The 20,233-nt window shown below is 41.9% G+C and overlaps 1 protein-coding gene across 1 annotated transcript in view; it reads left to right on the top strand.

The window, feature by feature from the left end:
- The window catches only part of LOC138851915 (serine/threonine-protein kinase MRCK beta-like), a 135,522-nt gene extending 116,287 nt beyond the window's left edge, over positions 1-19,235 (top strand). Inside the window, exon 3 of the mRNA XM_070081456.1 lies at positions 18,385-19,235. Coding sequence (XP_069937557.1) covers positions 18,385-18,482 — 98 coding nt within the window. The 3' untranslated portion in view covers positions 18,483-19,235. The remainder of the gene's footprint in view (positions 1-18,384) is intronic.
- Positions 19,236-20,233: the final 998 nt, after the last annotated feature.

The following is a 20,233-nucleotide window of genomic DNA, read 5'->3' as shown; positions in this document are numbered from 1 at the left end:
AAACTAATTTTGGGTGTGATTTACAGGGCCCCAAATCTTGAAAGGGAGTGCAGTAAACTTCTAAGGGACGAAATTCGTAAGGCATCTACATACGAAAATGTTGTGGTAATGGGAGATTTCAACTATAGACAGATTGACTGGAGCAATTTGACAGGAAATTTAGAGTCAGGTGACTTTCTTGATATGATCCAGGATTGTTTTTTAAAACAGTTTGTGACAGAGCCAACTAGAGGAAATAACCTCCTTGACTTGGTTCTTGCCAGTAGGGAAACACTAATTAATAATCTTGAGGTTAATGATGAGCTTGGGGAAAGTGATCACAAATCACTCAGTTTTAATATATCATGGAATTCCCCTAATAATGGCAATCAAGTCTCCGTCCCTGACTTTCGCTTGGCTGATTTCATAGGACTGAAAAATTACTTAGGTGGGCTGAACTGGAATGACCTGACTAAGGGTCAGGTAGGTGGTGATGGTTGCCGATATGATGCTTTCCAGGGCATAGTTCTAGCTGCTCAGTCAAATTATGTTCCAAATAGGGAAATCAGATCAAACAAAAATGATCCTAAATGGATGAACAATAGATTAAAATATCTGATTGGTCAAAAGAGAGGCATATATAGGCAAATCAAAAGAGGAGAGGGGCAATTAAGAAATCGATATATTCAGTTAAAGAGAGAAATAAAAAAGGGAATTAGGAAAGCAAAAAGAGATTGAGGTTAAAGTTTAAAGAGAATCGAAGACTAACCCAAAAGGATTCTTTCAGGTATACAGAAGTAAGATCAGGGACAAGATAGGCCCACTCAAAAGTTCCTCGGGTCAGCTCACTGACAGTGATAAGGAAATGTGTAGAATTTTTAACACATACTTCCTCTCAGTTTTTACACAGGAGGATACCAGCGATATTCCAGTAATGATAAATTATGTAGAACAGGACGATAATAAACTGTGCACGATTAGGGTCACAAGTGACGTGGTCCTTAGGCAAATAGATAAATTAAAACCTAACAAATCCCCAGGCCCTGATGAACTGTATGCAAGGGTTCTAAAGGAATGTAAAGAGGAGCTTAGCACACCTTTGGCTTATCTTTTCAACATATCACTACAAACTGGCATGGTGCCAGGTAAGTGGAAAATGGCAAATGTGATAGGTCCTTAGCTTCGAACTATAGACCAATAAGCCTAACCTCCATAGTGGGAAAATTTATGGAATCAATAATTGCCGAGGCAGTTCGTAGCCACCTTGAAAACCATAAATTAATCAATGAATCTCAGCATGGTTTTACAAAGGGGCGTTCCTGCCTTACGAATTTATTAACTTTTTTCACTAAGGTATTTGAGGAGGTAGATCATGGTAATGAATATGATATTGTGTATATGGACTTCAGTAAGGCTTTTGACAGGGTCCCACATCAGAGACTATTGAGGAAAATTAAGGCACATGGAATAGGAGGAGAAATTTTTTCCTGGATAGAGGCATGGTTGACAAATAGGCAGCAGAGAGTTTGCATAAATGGGGAGAAATCAGAGTGGGGAAGCGTCACGAGCGGTGTTCCACAGGGGTCAGTGTTGGGCCCCCTGCTGTTCACAATCTACATAAATGACATAGATGAGGGCATAAAGAGCGACATCGGCAAGTTTGCCGATGACACCAAAATAGGCCGTCGAATTCATTCTGACGAGGACATTAGAGCACTCCAGGAAGATTTGAATAGACTGATGCAGTGGTCGGAGAAGTGACAGATGCAGTTTAATATAGACAAATGCAAAGTTCTAAATGTTGGACAGGACAATAACCATGCCACATATAAACTAAATAATGTAGATCTTAATATTACGGATTGCGAAAAAGATTTAGGAGTTCTGGTTAGTAGTAATCTGAAACCAAGACAACAGTGCATAAGTGTTCGCAATAAAGCTAATAGAATCCTTGGCTTCATATCAAGAAGCATAAATAATAGGAGTCCTCAGGTTGTTCTTCAACTCTATACATCCTTGGTTAGGCCTCATTTAGATTATGCTGCACAGTTTTGGTCACCGTATTACAGAATGGATATAAATTCTCTGGAAAATGTACAAAGGAGGATGACAAAGTTGATCCCATGTATCAGAAACCTTCCCTATGAGGATAGACTAAGGGCCCTGAATCTGCACTCTCTAGAAAGACGTAGAATTAGGGGGGATATGATTGAGGTGTATAAATGGAAGACAGGAATAAATAAAGGGGATGTAAATAGTGTGCTGGAAACATCTAGCCTAGACAGGACTCGCAGCAATGGTTTTAAGTTGGAAAAATTCAGATTCAGGAAGGATATAGGAAAGTACTGGTTTGGTAATAGAGTTGTGGATGAGTGGAACAAACTCCCAAGTACAGTTATAGAGGCCAGAACGTTGTGTAGCTTTAAAAATAGGTTGGATAAATACATGAGTGGATGTGGGTGGGTGTGAGTTGGACCTGATAGCTTGTGCTACCAGGTCGGTTGCTGTGTTCCTCCCTTAAGTCAATGTGACCTGACCTGACTACGTTGGGTGCATTGGCTTAAGCCGGTAGGAGACTTGGACCTGCCTCGCATGGGCCAGTAGGCCTTCTGCAGTGTTCCTTCGTTTTTATGTTCTTAAGGTTCGCATACGAGACATTGTTGGGCCGGGAAGAGTTTCATTAGTTCAGGAAGTGTGGTTGAGCTCACTTGTCCTTCCCAAGTGTTTTATCCACGCCAATATGAACGTAAACTGCCATCTCGTCTTTCTGTAAGTGTCACCTGGCTGGCTATGAGTCACATTCGTCAAGGACACCGAGCACTGCAACCCAGACTTCATTGCCTGGTTTCGTCAGGATAGTGACTATAATCATCAAATTTGAGACATTAAATATTAATTGTCAAAGAAACATTAAAGTTGCTTTGTTTTACTACAGCGGAACGCAAGTCGTGACACGTAATTACCTTGCGTCATTTCATCGTTTGTCACTCCAGAAGAGATGTGTTAATGAAAATACTGTAGTAAAATAATCGTGCACACCCAAATTATTCACCGTCCATGGATGAACTTCTGTCCTGGCATGACAGACAAATCTTATTTTTTATATTCGTTATTGAAGTATCTCTATTTACCAGTGTGTTTCTTAATAGTACTTATTTGATTTTGTCATTTCCAGTCCAGTGAGACTGGGACGCCGGGTAGATAAATCAGGGAACCATTAATTAACAGAACAGATAACACATCAGACTCAAATTCATCTTTCTCGAGTAGGCCTGGTAAAGTGAGAGGGCCTTTTGTGAGAGTTCTAGCTTAGTGGTCAAGGCATTGAACGAAAACGATTAAGATTATTCCGTGGCCAGAGAGGATGACCGTTTCCTCCCATTCATTTTCTCCTAATACAGTTACCACCAGTTGTGATGCAACAAGTGCACTAAAAGATAAATCATTGGGCTCGTACGAAGGGAATTAACAACAACCCCTTTATTATACTGTAGTGACTAATTTTAACAGGTATGCATTTTTTATTACTGATCTCATTATTACTATTCACCTACGTAGTCAAATGATTTCAAAGCTTTGTTCTGGTTTGCATTTGTTGAAGGTGAAAGCCTTCGACAAGTGCAACCACGGTGTAATAGCTCACAAAATGCGTGATAAAGGAATAAGCGGAAAAGTTGGTAGATAGATCTATAACTTCCTAACAAATAGAACACAAAGAGCAATAGTAAACAGAGTAAAGTCTGAGGCAGCTACGGTGAAAAGCTCCGTTCCACAAGGCACAGTACTCGCTCCCATCCTATTCCTCATCCTCATATCTGACATAGAGATGTAAGCCATAGCTCCGCGTCTTCCTTTGCGGGTGATACCCGGATTACCATGGTAGTGACCTCCATCGAAGACACTGCAAGACTACAAGCAGACATAAACCAAATCTTCAAATGGACCACTCAAAGCAGTATGAAGTTCAATGAAGATAAATTTCAAATACTCAGATACAGACAACTTTAGGAGATTAAAATTGTGTCAGGGTATACAGCAAATTCTAACCATACAATAGGGCTAAAAAGTAATATGAAGGACCTGGGAGTGATAATGTCAGAGGATCTCATCCTCAAAGACCACAACAATGTATCTACCGCATCTGCTAGAAAAACGATAGGATGGATAATGAGAACCTTCAAAACTAGGGACGCCAAGCCCATGATGATTCTCTTGAAATCGCGTGTTCTCTCTAGGCTGGAATACTGCTGTACACTAATTGCCCCTCTTCAAGGCTGGCGACATTGCAGACCTGGAGAGTGTACAAAGAACTTCCACGGCACACACAAGTACGATAAAGCACCTAAATTACTGGGAACGGTTGAGGTGATTTGGAATGCAGGTGAGAAAGAGACATAATATACACTTGAAAAATCATAGAGGGATTATTACCAAATTTTCACACGAAAATCGCTACCTGTGAAAGCAAGAGAGACTGCAGGAGATGCGACATTCCCCCAGTGAAAAGCAGGGGCGCCACGAGTACACTGAGAGACAACACAATAAGTGTCAGGGGCCCCAAGACTGTTCAACTGCCTCCCAGCATACATAAAGGGGATTACCAATAGACCCCTGGCTGTCTTTAAGAAGGCGATGGAGAGGCACCTGAAGTCAGTACCTGACAAGCCGGGCTGTGGTTCGTACGTCAGTGTGCGTGCGGCCAGCAGTGACAGCCTAGTTGATCAGACCTTGATCCTCCACGAGGCCTGGTCTCAGACCGGGCCGCGGGGGGGTTAACCCCCAAAACCCTCTCCAGGTATACCTATCTTGAGATGGTGTCAGGATCACCACGGGGGCACTGACCCTAAATTAAACCTGGTTGCAGCTTTCTCTCCCACATAACCAAATTACCCACCCTTTCGTATGACCTGGTCATTGAAGCGAGTACTGGGAAGTTTTAAGGCTGAGTTGGACAGATGCACAATTGGGAGTAATTGGACCTGCCTGGCATGGGCCAGAATGCATACTTAACACTGAACAATTTAAATATAAAATATCTTAGTCTCACAATTTTCTCGATTGTGTGTGTGTGTGTACGTACGTGTGTGTACTTCTTTTTGCTGCTGAAGACAATACTCGTGGTGAAATGTTTCCTTAATAAATTCCACAACTTTGCGTATATATCTTCCACATGTCGGTATCATTATACCTTGTACATCCATAAGACGAAGTTCTAATGGAGGACGGATGGTAAAAATCAACAAGAGTAAACCAAGCATAAGTTCTCACAAGGAGCTAGGTTAGGTCAAACTTTGTACCGAAACACTCGTGTTTCAGGGTTGAAATAGGATACAACATGCTAATTAGAGACGTTTCACCCTTTCTGTGTGGCATGTGCTAAACATGCTGAACGGTGATGTCTCAACATTTGAATGCACATAAAATGTGATGTTTCAAGTTGGAATGTGGCACATGATGTCCTCTGTGCCGGGAAGACGACTTCGCGGTGACCAACATGGAAGATGTGATGATCGTCAATATCTTGGTGTACGCCTGCGTGTTAATGTTAATAGTGTATATTACTTGCGCAGCTCTAGCACGCTAGTCGTGAAATCACTGACAATATAGATACACCGGAGCGTACACAACGGGTAATAGTATGTGCGCTCGTTCTCAACATACGAGGTGATCGTAAAAGAACCTGACAAGATTTGAAGGGAGAGACCCGGTAGAGCAGTGGTAGCATGTGTTCTTACCCACAACGTTTGTGCTGATGGTGAAGGAACCTGATAGGTTGTGCAAGGTGAAGGAAGGGACCTGGGGATACTCGCTACCTTTTGTGGGAGAAGACATGTACAGTTCAGGACATTGAAGTAAACGTCTCGCCGCGAGTTCCTTCAGGGCTGGAGAAGTCAATCGTGACGAAATGTTTTCTTTAATAATTGTCCTGAAATGTACATGAGTATGAGTATCTTTTTCCACATCTTGTCGTTATCACCATATTATTCACTTCCACGCTACCTGTAGTTGATTTTAGGGAGTCATCGTCCCCCCCCCCCGGGTGCCCAGTCCCAGACCAGGTGTCATGGTTGATGGGAATGATGAGTCAAGTTGGTGCTAGCAGAATGTAGTGCAATGTAGATACAACAGCTCTGCTGAGCAGAAACCGACTCAGGGTACTTGTCAAGTTTGCTCTTGACAGTTATATAATGTCTCGTTTATAAAATGTCATTTAAAGTGGTTCGATGAAATTTTAAATTAAAATACAAGAAAAAATATCTCAAATGAGTTGTGTAGAGTCCGTCTGACTACAATGATTATGCAGACATTGAGTTATTCATGAAAGTCATTTTTTAATGAAACTGGATATATCAGCAGTGTGTTGCAACTTAATTTTACATTATAGTTACACAGTGGGAACAAAAGCTGATTATGCTTTCCTATCATACTCCACCATACAAAATGGATTACATGCATAAAGTGATAAAAATTTTCAGCCTGAGCTGAGAATGCTGGCGTTAACTTTAATGTTCTTACCTAAAGCTGCAATACGGATAATGACGCATTCACTCTTGTTATTACAACCAAAACCAACCCTGCTCACTGTAGTACCATCCGTTAATTATTTTTATTTTATTATCACACTGGCCGATTCCCACCAAGGCAGGGTGGCCCGAAAAAGAAAAACTTTCACCATCATTCACTCCATCACTGTCTTGCCAGAAGGGTGCTTTACACTACAGTTTTTAAACTGCAACATTAACACCCCTCCTTCAGAGTGCAGGCACTGCACTTCCCATCTCCAGGACTCAAGTCCGGCCTGCCGGTTTCCCTGAACCCCTTCATAAATGTTACTTTGCTCACACTCCAACAGCACGTCAAGTATTAAAAACCATTTGTCTCCATTCACTCCTATCAAACATGCTCACGCATGCCTGCTGGAAGTCCAAGCCCCTCGCACACAAAACCTCCTTTACCCCCTCTCTCCAACCTTTCCTAGGCCGACCCCTACCCCGCCTTCCTTCCACTACAGACTGATAAACTCTTGAAGTCTTTCTGTTTCGCTCCATTCTCTCTATATGTCCGAACCACCTCAACAACCCTTCCTCAGCCCTCTGGACAACAGTTTTGGTAATCCCGCACCTCCTCCTAACTTCCAAACTATGAATTCTCTGCATTATATTCACACCACACATTGCCCTCAGACATGACATCTCCACTGCCTCCAGCCTTCTCCTCGCTGCAACATTCATCACCCATGCTTCACACCCATATAAGAGCGTTGGTAAAACTATGCTCTCATACATTCCCCTCTTTGCCTCCAAGGACAAAGTTCTTTGTCTCCACAGACTCCTAAGTGCACCACTCACTCTTTTCCCCTCATCAATTCTATGATTCACCTCATCTTTCATAGACCCATCCGCTGACACTTCCACTCCCAAATATCTGAATACATTCTACCTCCTCCATACTCTCTCCCTCCAATCTGATATTCAATCTTTCATCACCTAATCTTTTTGTTATCCTCATAACCTTACTCTTTCCTGTATTCACCTTTAATTTTCTTCTTTTGCACACCCTACCAAATTCATCCACCAATCTCTGCAACTTCTCTTCAGAATCTCCCAAGAGCACAGTGTCATCAGCAAAGAGCAGCTGTGACAACTCCCACTTTGTGTGTGATTCTTTAACTTTTAACTCCACGCCTCTTGCCAAGACCCTCGCATTTACTTCTCTTACAACCCCATCTATAAATATATTAAACAACCACGGTGACATCACACATCCTTGTCTAAGGCCTACTTTTACTGGTAAGAAAATTCCCTCTTTCCTACATACTCTAACTTGAGCCTCACTATCCTCGTAAAAACTCTTCACTGCTTTCAGTAACCTACCTCCTACACCATACACTTGCAACATCTGCCACATTGCCCCCCTATCCACCCTGTCATACGCCTTTTCCAAATCCATAAATGCCACAAAGACCTCTTTAGCCTTATCTAAATACTGTTCACTTATATGTTTCACTGTAAACACCTGGTTCACACACCCCCTACCTTTCCTAAAGCCTCCTTGTTCATCTGCTATCTTATTCTCCGTCTTACTCTTAATTCTTTCAATAATAACTCTACCATACACTTTACCAGGTATACTCAGCAGACTTATCCCCCTATAATTTTTGCACTCTCTTTTATCCCCTTTGCCTTTATACAAAGGAACTATGCATGCTCTCTGCCAATCCCTAGGTACCTTACCCTCTCCCATACATTTATTAAATAATTGCACCAACCACTCCAAAACTATATCCCCACCTGCTTTTAACATTTCTATCTTTATCCCATCAATCCCGGCTGCCTTACCCCTTTTCATTTTACCTACTGCCTCACGAACTTCCCCCACACTCACAACTGGCTCTTCCTCACTCCTACAAGATGTTATTCCTCCTTGTCCTGTACACGAAATCACAGCTTCCCTATCTTCATCAACATTTAACAATTCCTCAAAATATTCCCTCCATCTTCCCAATACCTCTAACTCTCCATTTAATAATTCTCCTCTCCTATTTTTAACTGACAAATCCATTTGTTCTCTAGGCTTTCTTAACTTGTTAATCTCACTCCAAAACTTTTTCTTATTTTCAACAAAATTTGTTGATAACATCTCACCCACTCTCTCATTTGCTCTCTTTTTACATTGCTTCACCACTCTCTTAACCTCTCTTTTTCTCCATATACTCTTCCCTCCTTGCATCACTTCTACTTTGTAAAAACTTCTCATATGCTAACTTTTTCTCCCTTACTACTCTCTTTACATCATCATTCCACCAATCGCTCCTCTTCCCTCCCGCACCCACTTTCCTGTAACCACAAACTTCTGCTGAACACTCTAACACTACATTTTTAAACCTACCCCATACCTCTTCGACCCCATTGCCTATGCTCTCATTAGCCCATCTATCCTCCAATAGCTGTTTATATCTTACCCTAACTGCCTCCTCTTTTAGTTTATAAACCTTCACCTCTCTCTTCCCTGATACTTCTATTCTCCTTGTATCCCATCTACCTTTTACTCTCAGTGTAGCTACAACTAGAAAGTGATCTGATATATCTGTGGCCCCTCTATAAACATGTACATCCTGAAGTCTACTCAACAGCCTTTTATCTACCAATACATAATCCAACAAACTACTGTCATTTCGCCCTACATCATATCTTGTATACTTATTTATCCTCTTTTTCTTAAAATATGTATTACCTATAACTAAACCCCTTTCTATACAAAGTTCAATCAAAAGGCTCCCATTATCATTTACACCTGGCACCCCAAACTTACCTACCACACCCTCTCTAAAAGTTTCTCCTACTTTAGCATTCAGGTCCCCTACCACAATTACTCTCTCACTTGGTTCAAAGGCTCCTATACATTCACTTAACATCTCCCAAAATCTCTCTCTCTCCTCTGCATTTCTCTCTTCTCCAGGTGCATACACGCTTATTATGACCCACTTCTCGCATCCAACCTTTACTTTAATCCACATAATTCTTGAATTTACACATTCATATTCTCTTTTCTCCTTCCATAACTGATCATTCAACATTACTACTACCCCTTCCTTTGCTCTCTCTCAGATACTCCAGATTTAATCCCATTTATTTCCCCCCACTGAAACTCCCCTACCCCCTTCAGCTTTGTTTCGCTTAGGGCCAGGACATCCAACTTCTTTTCATTCATAACATCAGCAATCATCTGTTTCTTGTCATCCGCACTACATCCACGCACATTTAAGCATCCCAGTTTTATGAAGTTTTTCTTCTTTTCTTTTTTAGTAAATGTCTACAGGAGGAGGGGTTACTAGCCCATTGCTCCCGGCATTTTAGTCGCCTCATACGACACGCATGGCTTACGGAGGAAAGATTCTTTTCCACTTCCCCATGGACAATAGAAGAAATAAAGAAGAACAAGAGCTATTTAGAAAAAGGAGGAAACCTAGATGTATGTACATATATATGCATGTGCGTGTCTGTGAAGTGTAACCAAAGTGTAAGTAGGAGTAGCAAGATATCCCTGTTATCTAGCGTGCTTATGAGACAGAAAAAGAAAACAGCAATCCTACCATCATGCAAAACAGTTACAGGTTTCTGTTTCACAGTCATCTGGCAGGACGGTAGTACTTCCCTGGGTGGTTGCTGTCTACCAACCTACTACCTATACCATCCGTTAATATAAAATGTTTATTTGTAACGCTCACAACCGAATGAACCCAGGTTCGAGACGTATTAGCGAATCTTACATGAATCTTCCTATAATTGTTACCCTCATCCAGGTCAACTCATGGGCTATGATTAATGAATTTATGGAACAATTTTTCCTACACTATAAACACTAAGTAACCTCCTACAAAAGGTTGGCGTCGCTCAGGAAATTTTGATAAAAGAAATTGGCCTACATTCTTCATCCTTGGATCAAACCTGATTGCCTCCAATTCCCCCAGGCACTGATTCCTACGGATTCAGCGCTTCTCCCATAAATAGGATCAGGCTCTCTTAGCTGATGCGGGGCAACAGCATTGCTCTGTAAAATGAACTTGGGGGGGGGGGGAATATTGTGGAAAAAGACACTTATGCACAGATCAGGATATTTATTAGAAGACATTTGGTACACTAAAATAGATTTCTTGTCGGTTTTTTAAGGCAATTATACAAGACCTCGTTTGTTACACAGGGAAGGATATAGATCATGGCAACAATCCATCAGTGACGTTGCTTCTAAGTTTCATTAATTAGTCATGGATTATGGTGTAACAAGAGGAATGCAGAGGTGAAGCAGTCCATGACAGCCAGTGTGTTCCATATATGTAGAAGTGAAACAGTCTATGACAGCCAGTGTGTTCCATATATGTAGAAGTGAAACAGTCCATGACAACCAATTGTTCCATATATGTAGAGGTGAAGCAGTCCATAACAACCAGTGTGTTCCATATATGTAGAGGTGAAGCAGTCCATAACAACCAGTGTGTTCCATATATGTAGAGGTGAAGCAGTCCATAACAACCAGTGTGTTCCATATATGTAGAAGTGAAGCAGTCAGTAACAACCAGTGTGTTCCATATATGTAGAGGTGAAGCAGTCCATAACAACCAGTGTGTTCCATATATGTAGAGGTGAAGCAGTCCAGAACAACCAGTGTGCTCCATATATGTAGAGGTGAAGCAGTCCAGAACAACCAGTGTACTCCACATACGCATCCCTGGTCATTTATCACACGTACAGCTTGTTTCTCTGACCCACTTTTTTTTTTTTTTTTAATCTTTGGTTGCTCACGTCAGATTTAATGTAGCTTCTCCCACGCTTTCCTCTCACGAGTGAAAACTTAGTGTGAGGGGTATGGTATTGTGCTCCGTGTAGGTGTGATGAATGGTTTGAAAAACCGACAAGTTGAAGATTGAGACACTTATGCAGCATATGGGAATCTTTATTCAGGAAACGTTTCGCCACACAGTGGCTTCATCAGTCCAATACAAAGAGGAAGGCGTAAGGAGAGGAGGAGAATGAGGTAATCAGTCCCTCAACCTGGAGTCGATGTGTTCAGTCCATCAATCTTGTAGAATGTACAGCATAGGGCCGTAGATGTCGCTTATATACTGTAGTGAGGTGACGTGAAGCAGATGGAGGCGGGGTCATAGTGGTACCATCCACTAGTCGAAGTAGGTCTTCGTCCAAAGGTTGAACAAGTGTTGAAGAATTCTTTGTAACAAGACCCCATGATGCTGCCGTGTCTGACAGTTGTGATGAATGGTTTGAAAAACCGACAAGTTGAAGATTGAGACACTTATGCAGCATATGGGAATCTTTATTCAGGAAACGTTTCGCCACACAGTGGCTTCATCAGTCCAATACAAAGAGGAAGGCGTAAGGAGAGGAGGAGAATGAGGTAATCAGTCCCTCAACCTGGAGTCGATGTGTTCAGTCCATCAATCTTTTAGAATGTACAGCATAGGGCCGTAGATGTCGGTTTTTCAAACCATTCATCACAACTGTCAGACACGGCAGCATCATGGGGTCTTGTTACAAAGAATTCTTCAACACTTGTTCAACCTTTGGACGAAGACCTACTTCGACTAGTGGATGGTACCACTATGACCCCGCCTCCATCTGCTTCACGTCACCTCACTACAGTATATAAGCGACATCTACGGCCCTATGCTGTACATTCTACAAGATTGATGGACTGAACACATCGACTCCAGGTTGAGGGACTGATTACCTCATTCTCCTCCTCTCCTTACGCCTTCCTCTTTGTATTGGACTGATGAAGCCACTGTGTGGCGAAACGTTTCCTGAATAAAGATTCCCATATGCTGCATAAGTGTCTCAATCTTCAGCTCCGTGTAGGTAATGTAAAGCCTACCCACCTCTGTTTGTCGTGTAAGTTCACGTGTTTCCAACCTCTCATTCGCCAGTTAGAGCAGTTAGTGTCATACCAATTGCCCTTCCTACCTTTATGCATGCTCGAAATGGACCGGAAATTTTAATAAATTTAATTATCGGCTTGGTTAACATATATTATCCTATATCCTGTATTACCCGACAACGATATTAAAAAATGGGTGGGTTACGTTTGGTAGTACAGGACTTATCGTATTTTTTGGAGCGTGTATTGCTTCACAAACGTTAAGGAGTTGAGGATGGGTTGCATTTGATAACAGTTAAAATTATCTTGAGTGATATGTAAGATGAGAGACGAGCAATATTAGGATATTTAAATTAGGAGACGTTTTCGTCACGAATGACTTTTTTAGTCCAGGACTGAATCAACCAGGCTGTGATGGATATGTGGAGCGGCGGGCCTCCAGCAACAACAGCCTAATTGACCAGGCTATCACTAGACGAGCCTGCCGCATGGCCGGGCTCCGGGAGTAGAAAGACTCTTGAAACTTATCAAAGGTATAGTGAAACGTTTCTAAATTAAAAGTACCTTGATTCTGCGCGTGCCTTGTTTAACACTTCTGGGTGGTCTTTTATGTACCCGAGTGTTACCCTCGGTGGGCATATACCCGCCTGACGCAACGTCTCCTACACCTCCAGCCGTATTCCCGCAAGGAAGGTTCCTTGATGATAAGAAACTGTAGATCCAAGGAATTACACCTGACTTCCCTTTTCATGGATCGAACCTGATTGCCATTCCTGCAAGCACTGCATAACCCCTACGGGTTTAGTGATTCCCAAATAAATGTAATAGTAATCCAGCCTTGCTGCAAGGAAACCCTTGAAGCTGCTTTAGCTAATGAACCCATAGAATTCTTGATATCCTCATCGCCCTACTTAATTATCCCAACTCAGACTGCCAGGTTTCATTATCCTATATAAGAAACTCAACCTGCGTGATGGAATATGATAGGACAACAATTAACGTTTTCTCTCGTTATCAGAAAGAATGGAGTAGTCGAATGCTGCGGGTGTAATTATTTTTATTGAATACAATGAATATTCTTCTATTCACATCCCAAAAGCGAGAGTAGAAATCTCTACGGTTTCTAGTTCTTCAGTTGGTGCAACTGTGATGTGAAAGGAAGTTTAATACCAGGACAGGTGTGTCGGTGTGAAGACAGTGGTGTGTCAGTGAAGGAGATGGTGTGCGGATCACTGGCTTGATCTTAGCAGTAACACACTGTTGTCCTTTTGTCTCTTGCTCAATAGTGCCCTTGTAGCGAGGCTTATTGAGATCCCTGTGGCGCCGGCTGGCTCTCCAGCATTGGGGTCGGAAGGAGGTGATAAGGTCCTCCGGCGCCCTCGTAATAAACGTTCACCTGTTGAATGCTCCTCAAATGTACTTTGAATCAACAGTATACTGCCTCCAGCACATTATATAGCCACATCCATGACAATTGCTGGTGGTGGCTGCTGCGGCTGCTGGTGCTGTTGCTGGTACTGCTGTTGCTGCTGGTACTGTTGTTGCTGCTGTTGCTGCTGCTGGTACTGCTGCCGCTGCCGCCGCCGTGTGAGACTTGTGGTTACTTTGAGTCAGAGACCGTCTACATGGAGGGTATTCCGGGGATCAACGCCCCCGCGGCCCGGTCCACGACCAGGCCTCCCGGTGGATAAGGGCCTGATCAACGAGGTTGTTACTGCTGGCCGCACGTAGTCCAACGTACGAGCCATAATCCGGCTGATCTGGCACCGACTTTAGGTATCTGTCCAGCTCCCTCTTGAAGACAACCAGGGATCTACTGGTAATGCCCCTTATGGCTGGTGGGATGCTGTTGAACAGTCTTGGGCCCCGGACACTTATTGCCTTTTCTCTTAGTGTACCAGTGACGCCCCCTACTTTTCACTGGGGGTATGTTGCATCGCCTGCCAAGTCTTTTGCTTTCGGGGATTGATTTCTGTGTGCATATTAGGAACCAGTCCCTCCAGAATCTTCCAGGTGTAGACTATGATATAAATCTCTAAGTGATTTAAAAAGGATCATTACTGGCTTAGCATCTCTTGTCTTGAATGTTCTCATTATCCATCCTATTAGTTTCCTTGCAGATGTGATAGTGGCATTGTTGTGGTCCTTGAAGGTGAAGTCTTCGGACATTACCACACCCAGGTCCTTCACATTACTTTTCCGCTCTATTGTGTGATTAGAGTTTGTAGTATACTCAGTCCTAGTTATTATTTCCTCCAGTTTTCCATAACAGATTAGTTGGAATTTGTCTTCATTGAACATCGTATTGTTCTCTGTTGCCCATTGGAAAACTTAGTTTATATCTTCTTGGAGCTTTGTCGTGTCCTCAATGGATGACACTCGTGCAGATCCTAGTATCGTCTACAAAGGATGATAGTGCTATGGTTTACATCTCTGTCTGATATGAGAATGAGGAACAGGATAGGTGCGAGTACTGTGCCTTGTGGGACAGAGCTCTTCACTATGGCAGCATCCGATTTAACTCTGTTTACCACTACTCTTTGTGTTCGATTGGTTAGACAGTTGAAGATCCATCTGTCTACTTTGCTAGTTATCCCTTTAGCACGCATTTTGTGTTCTATTACTCCATGGTCGCACTTGTCAAAGGCTTTTGCAAAATCTGTGTATACTACGTCTGCATTATGTTTGTTTTCCAGTGTATCTAAGACCATATCATAGTGGTCCAGTAGTTGCGAGAGGCAGGAGCGACCTGCTCTGAAACCATGTTGCCCTGGGTTGTGCAATTTTTGGGAGTCCAAGTGGTTTGCTATCCTGCTTCTTAGTACTCTTTCAAAGATTTTTATATATGTTAAAGCTATTGGTCTATCGTTCTTAGCTACTGCTTTGCTGCTACATTTATGGAGTGGGGCTATATCCGTTGTTTTTAGTGACTGGAATCTCATCTGTGTCTAAGCTCCTTCATAGTATACTTAGGGCCCGTGAGAAGGGTGTCTTGCCGTTCTTATTGAACAGAGTTCCATGAGTCTGGGCCTGGGGCTGAATGCATGGGCATGTCGTCGATGGCTTTCTCAAAGTCTAGTGGAGTTAGGGTTATGTCAGATTTGGCATACATTAGCAGGGTTTTGAGGCTCATGAAATTTTTTTTTTGGATTGTCTATCTTTAGACTGATTAGTGGCTTGCTGAACACACAGTCATGTTGAGATTTCAGCATCTCACTCATTTCTTTGTTGTCATCTGTGTAGGATCCACTAGAAGTGGTTTTTGCCTTGTTTTTGGCATGTGAAAAGAAATATTTCAAATTTCTTTCAGTTTCATTAATCACTTTTAGCTTCTTTTGTCTCTCCTGGATCCTGTAACTAACTTTAGCTCAATGTTTTCCACTTCTTTGGTAATGGCTTCCTTCCGTGTATCAGATAATCTGGCATTCTTGAGGAGCTCAGTGATTCTTCGTCTTCTCCTGTAGAGGGAGCATCTCTCTATCTCCAGTTTACTACTACTATTTTTTCTTAGGGGAATATGCCTTGAACATACTTCAGCTACCAGGAGGTTGATCTTTTCTAGGCACTGGTTAGGGTTCATGTAATTTAAGATATCTTCCCAACATGTTTCATTTAGGGCATAGTTGATGTTCTTGCTGTTTAAGTTGAATTTGGTAAAGGTACCCTCATAGCTGTATGCATATTGCTGATCTGGACTCCTGTGCATGTAAGTCTGGACTTCGATTAGATTGTGATCAGAATTTGTTGTTTTTGATATTGTTATGTTTCATACTGGGTTCTCATTATTTGTGAAAATAAGGTCTAGTGTGTTCTCCAGTCTTGTTGGCTCCACTATGTGCTGACTTAGGGTGCGTTGTAGAAATTCAACAGCTCCTGTGTGTGTGTGTGTGTGTGTGTGACTTTTCATCTGAGCTGCCTCCAGGGATTACTTCTGCTACAACATTATTTGCTATATTCTTCCATTTTGTATGTCTTAGATTGAAGTCACCAAGCAGCAAGAAGTTTGGGGATGGAGTTGGAAGGTTTTCTAGACAGGAGTCAGTTTTTGATAGCTGTTCTTCGAACTGTTGGGAAGCTGCATCTGGTGGCTTATGTACAAGACAATGACTAAGTTTTGGTTCTCGATTTTTATTGTCAGAACTTCAACTACATCATTTGTGGTGTTAAGTATCTTTGTGCAAATGAGCGACTCTTTGACATACAGGCCAACCCCCCCCCCCCCTTGTTGCCTGTTCTTTCTGTCTCGTCTGAAAAGGTTGTATTCAAGCATCCATATTTCACAGTCAAAGTAATATTTTGCATGGGTCTCTGCGAAGTGCTGCAAACAGTGCATCTGACTCTCCTAGAGGTCCACTAATGAAAGGTATTTTGTTGTTGGTGGATGGCTTAAGGCCCTGTATATTAGCCAATAAAATGTGTTGCATGTTTGTTGGGGGGATTTCATTGTTGGCATCAGTAGTTGTGAGTCTGGAGAGGCCACTGGCTGTGCCTCCAGTCCAACAAGATTCCAAGGTGGTGGACTATTTTGGATTATTTCTTTCCATTGTCCTTCTTCGTTTCCTACTACTAAAAAATCACTTGGAGTGAAGTTGTCATAACTACTATAATTTGTTGTATGGGGTGTGTGCCTCCCGGTCCCTTTTAGGTGGTATGCGGGGCAATTGGTATTGTAACATTGTTTTTCAAGGACTGAAAAATGACATCTCAGGGTAGAAGAATTTGCATGAGGTAGAACGACACACCCCTTTAGACAGGAGGTCGTGTCATTTTTTGGGATGCTCAAAGTTACATACCCCATTCACTTTCCCTGATATTCCATGTTTACAGATGCCCCAAACATAGAATTTGCACCATTTTGTTTTTGGCTAGATGCAATTCGTACTGGTTTTATTCCTAATCTGTGCAGATCCTAAAACTGCACTACAGTCCTCCATAGCCAAACCAGAGACACCATCTGTTGTCATGATGCCACCATTTTCCCTGGAAGAGGACTCCTCTTCTACATCAGTACTAGAGGTTATGGCTGTGGTGGCTGTAGAAGAGTCTACCCCATAAGAGGACTCCTCTACTACATCTGTACTAGGGGCTATGACTGTGGTGGCTATAGAAGATTTTCACTATGGCTGGGGGCTGGGTCTGGGCCAGCCCTAGGGCTGGGGACTGAGCTAGCTGATTTTTTTTTTTTTTTTTTTTTTTTTTCAGTGGGCATCTGCTTGTTTTTGGGTCACTTGTTGTAGACTGGGCATTGTGTGTGTTAAACTTTACTCCTCTCCTATCCTTCCATGCTCTATATATTCTGGGTAGACTATTCAATAGTTTCTCTCTTTTTTTTCATGCTTATTGTTTATTAACCTCCTGAGCGCTTTCCTGATATCTTTCCGTAGTTCCACATCCTTGTTGCAGATCCAGAAACACCTGTCTAGATAATGTTGTTTTTGGTTGCAGTGTTTATTATTGCACAGGTGGCATGATGTTTTGAAAAGCAAAGGTTGCATATAATTCTGGATTTTTCCCAAGAGCCTTTTCACATGTCCCACAGGTATACTGTACTGCCATCCTGCCTGTATCCTATTTACAACTGGGTACCACAAGAACCTGATTTTCACTTTACCTTTCTACTCTGCACTCAGGTGTGGTGTTATGAGGTCAATACATGGGTATGTGGGATGTAATTATTATGGAGACTTACTACACATTAAAAAACGTAACCGTATTGTAAGAATTCGTTAAGTCACACTACATCTCCAATGGATGAACTTTTATTCGCTTAACTGATCTGATAAGTCATTAGAAGGGAAAAGGGTGGGAAACTGATTAAAAGTATTCACCAGGGAAGCCTGGGTATTCTTCAGGGTAATTAGGTAATGAGTGGGGAAAGCCTCATTATTTCTAGTATGTCTTCCCCACCATTCTACACCCACTTAAGGAGTAGTGTAGTAAGAGGCAAAATATGAATATAAGAGGCAGGCTTTCAGGTAACTACATATTTGGTCATGTGTTCTTTTCTCTGATCAGCTAGGATGCTGCTGGAGCTTGCGCTTGGGAACCCGACGCAGGCATCACAACCTGATAAATCAACAATAGTCTGGGGAAGCTCGCTAGTTTCATGTTGAAGACAGGAATGTTGCTTGTAATTACCTTGTATGTAAATGGAAGTGTTTTTGGTGCTTTAAGTGATAAGAATAAAAGAAGTTCTCTACTTTAAATCTGCTGTTTATCCATCTTATATAAGACTGTTAATGTACAGCAGTATTTATCAGCGTTATTTGGTCCTTGTTTAACACTTCCCCCATAAATAAAATAATCATCTCATGAATAATAGTCAGTCATAATACTGTGTTTGGAAAAATTCACATCTTATCCAAAAATTTAGGTTTCCTCCCCAGTGCTGATGATTGAGAGGTTTGTGCCCAGAGTTAACAAACCTCTAATCTGAGAAGGGTTCTACTCTCCCAACAGGATGCTTTACAAAGATCCGGTCCATCTCTTTCGGCATAAATATTCGGAATATTTTTTCCCTTTCATATAAATTTCATGACATAGGCAGTGACACAGCAGATCATGCAAGTGCATTGTGGAATGTGAAAAATTGACAATAGTTTTACCTATTTTATGATTCTGATTCTGCACTATGACGGTGAACTGGTGACGATAGCATGTTGATAATAATAATAATGTCAAATCAGTTGTTAACAATAGTGTTCGTTTTAGGGATGGGACATGTATAATCCTATGGGTTTAGCGCTCCCCATGATTATAATAATAATAATAATTTAAGGATGGGACGATAAGAAATTTTGTAGACAGCAGTACTCAGTTTTAGGCTAATACCATAAACATTAGCCGGTACCCACTGATACCGATTACTTGGCACATCTCTAGTGTGGTTAAAACACTCTAAAACCAAACGTTTCTAGTGTATCGTAAGTCAGTGAAAACAAATTTACATTTTTTTGCATTTTATGATCATATTTGAAGCGTAATCTGATTATATATATATATATATATATATATATATATATATATATATATATATATATATATATATATATATATATATATATATATATATATATATATATATACATGCATACACACACATGCATACACACACATGCATACACACACATGCATACACACACATGCATACACACACACACACTCACACACACACTCACACACACACTCACACACACACTCACACACACACACACACACACACACACTCACACACACACACACACACACACACACACACACACACACACACACACACACACACACACACACACAGGGTGAGCTAGATACCTCAAAGGCAATGAGGCCAGATAACATCTCCCCATGGGTCCTGAGAGAGGGAGCAGAGGCGCTATGTGTACCCCTAACAACAATAGTCAATACATCTATCGAAACGGAGATTGCCTGAGGCATGGAAGACAGCAAATGTAGTCCCAATCTTTAAAAAAGGAGACAGACATGAAGCACTAAACTGCAGACCAATGTCACTGACATGTATAGTATGCAAAGTCATGGAGAAGATTATCAGGAGAAGAGTGGTGGAACACCTTGAAAGGAATGATCTCATCAACAGCAGCCAATATGGTTTCAGGGACGGGAAATCCTGTGCCACTAACCTACTGGAGTTCTATGACATGGTGACAGCAGTAAGACAAGAGAGAGAGGGATGGGTGGATTGCATTTTCTTGGACTGTAAGAAGGCGTTTGACACAGTTCCACACAAGAGATTAGTGCAAAAACTGGAGGACCAAGCAGGGATGACAGGGAAGGCACTACAATGGATCAGAGAATACTTGTCAGGAAGACAGCAGCGAGTCATGGTACGTGGCGAGGTGTCAGAGTGGGC

Source organism: Cherax quadricarinatus, chromosome 6 (genome assembly GCF_038502225.1).
Source record: "Cherax quadricarinatus isolate ZL_2023a chromosome 6, ASM3850222v1, whole genome shotgun sequence".
Lineage (NCBI taxonomy): Eukaryota > Metazoa > Arthropoda > Malacostraca > Decapoda > Parastacidae > Cherax > Cherax quadricarinatus.
This window is presented reverse-complemented; position numbering and strand designations above follow the sequence as displayed.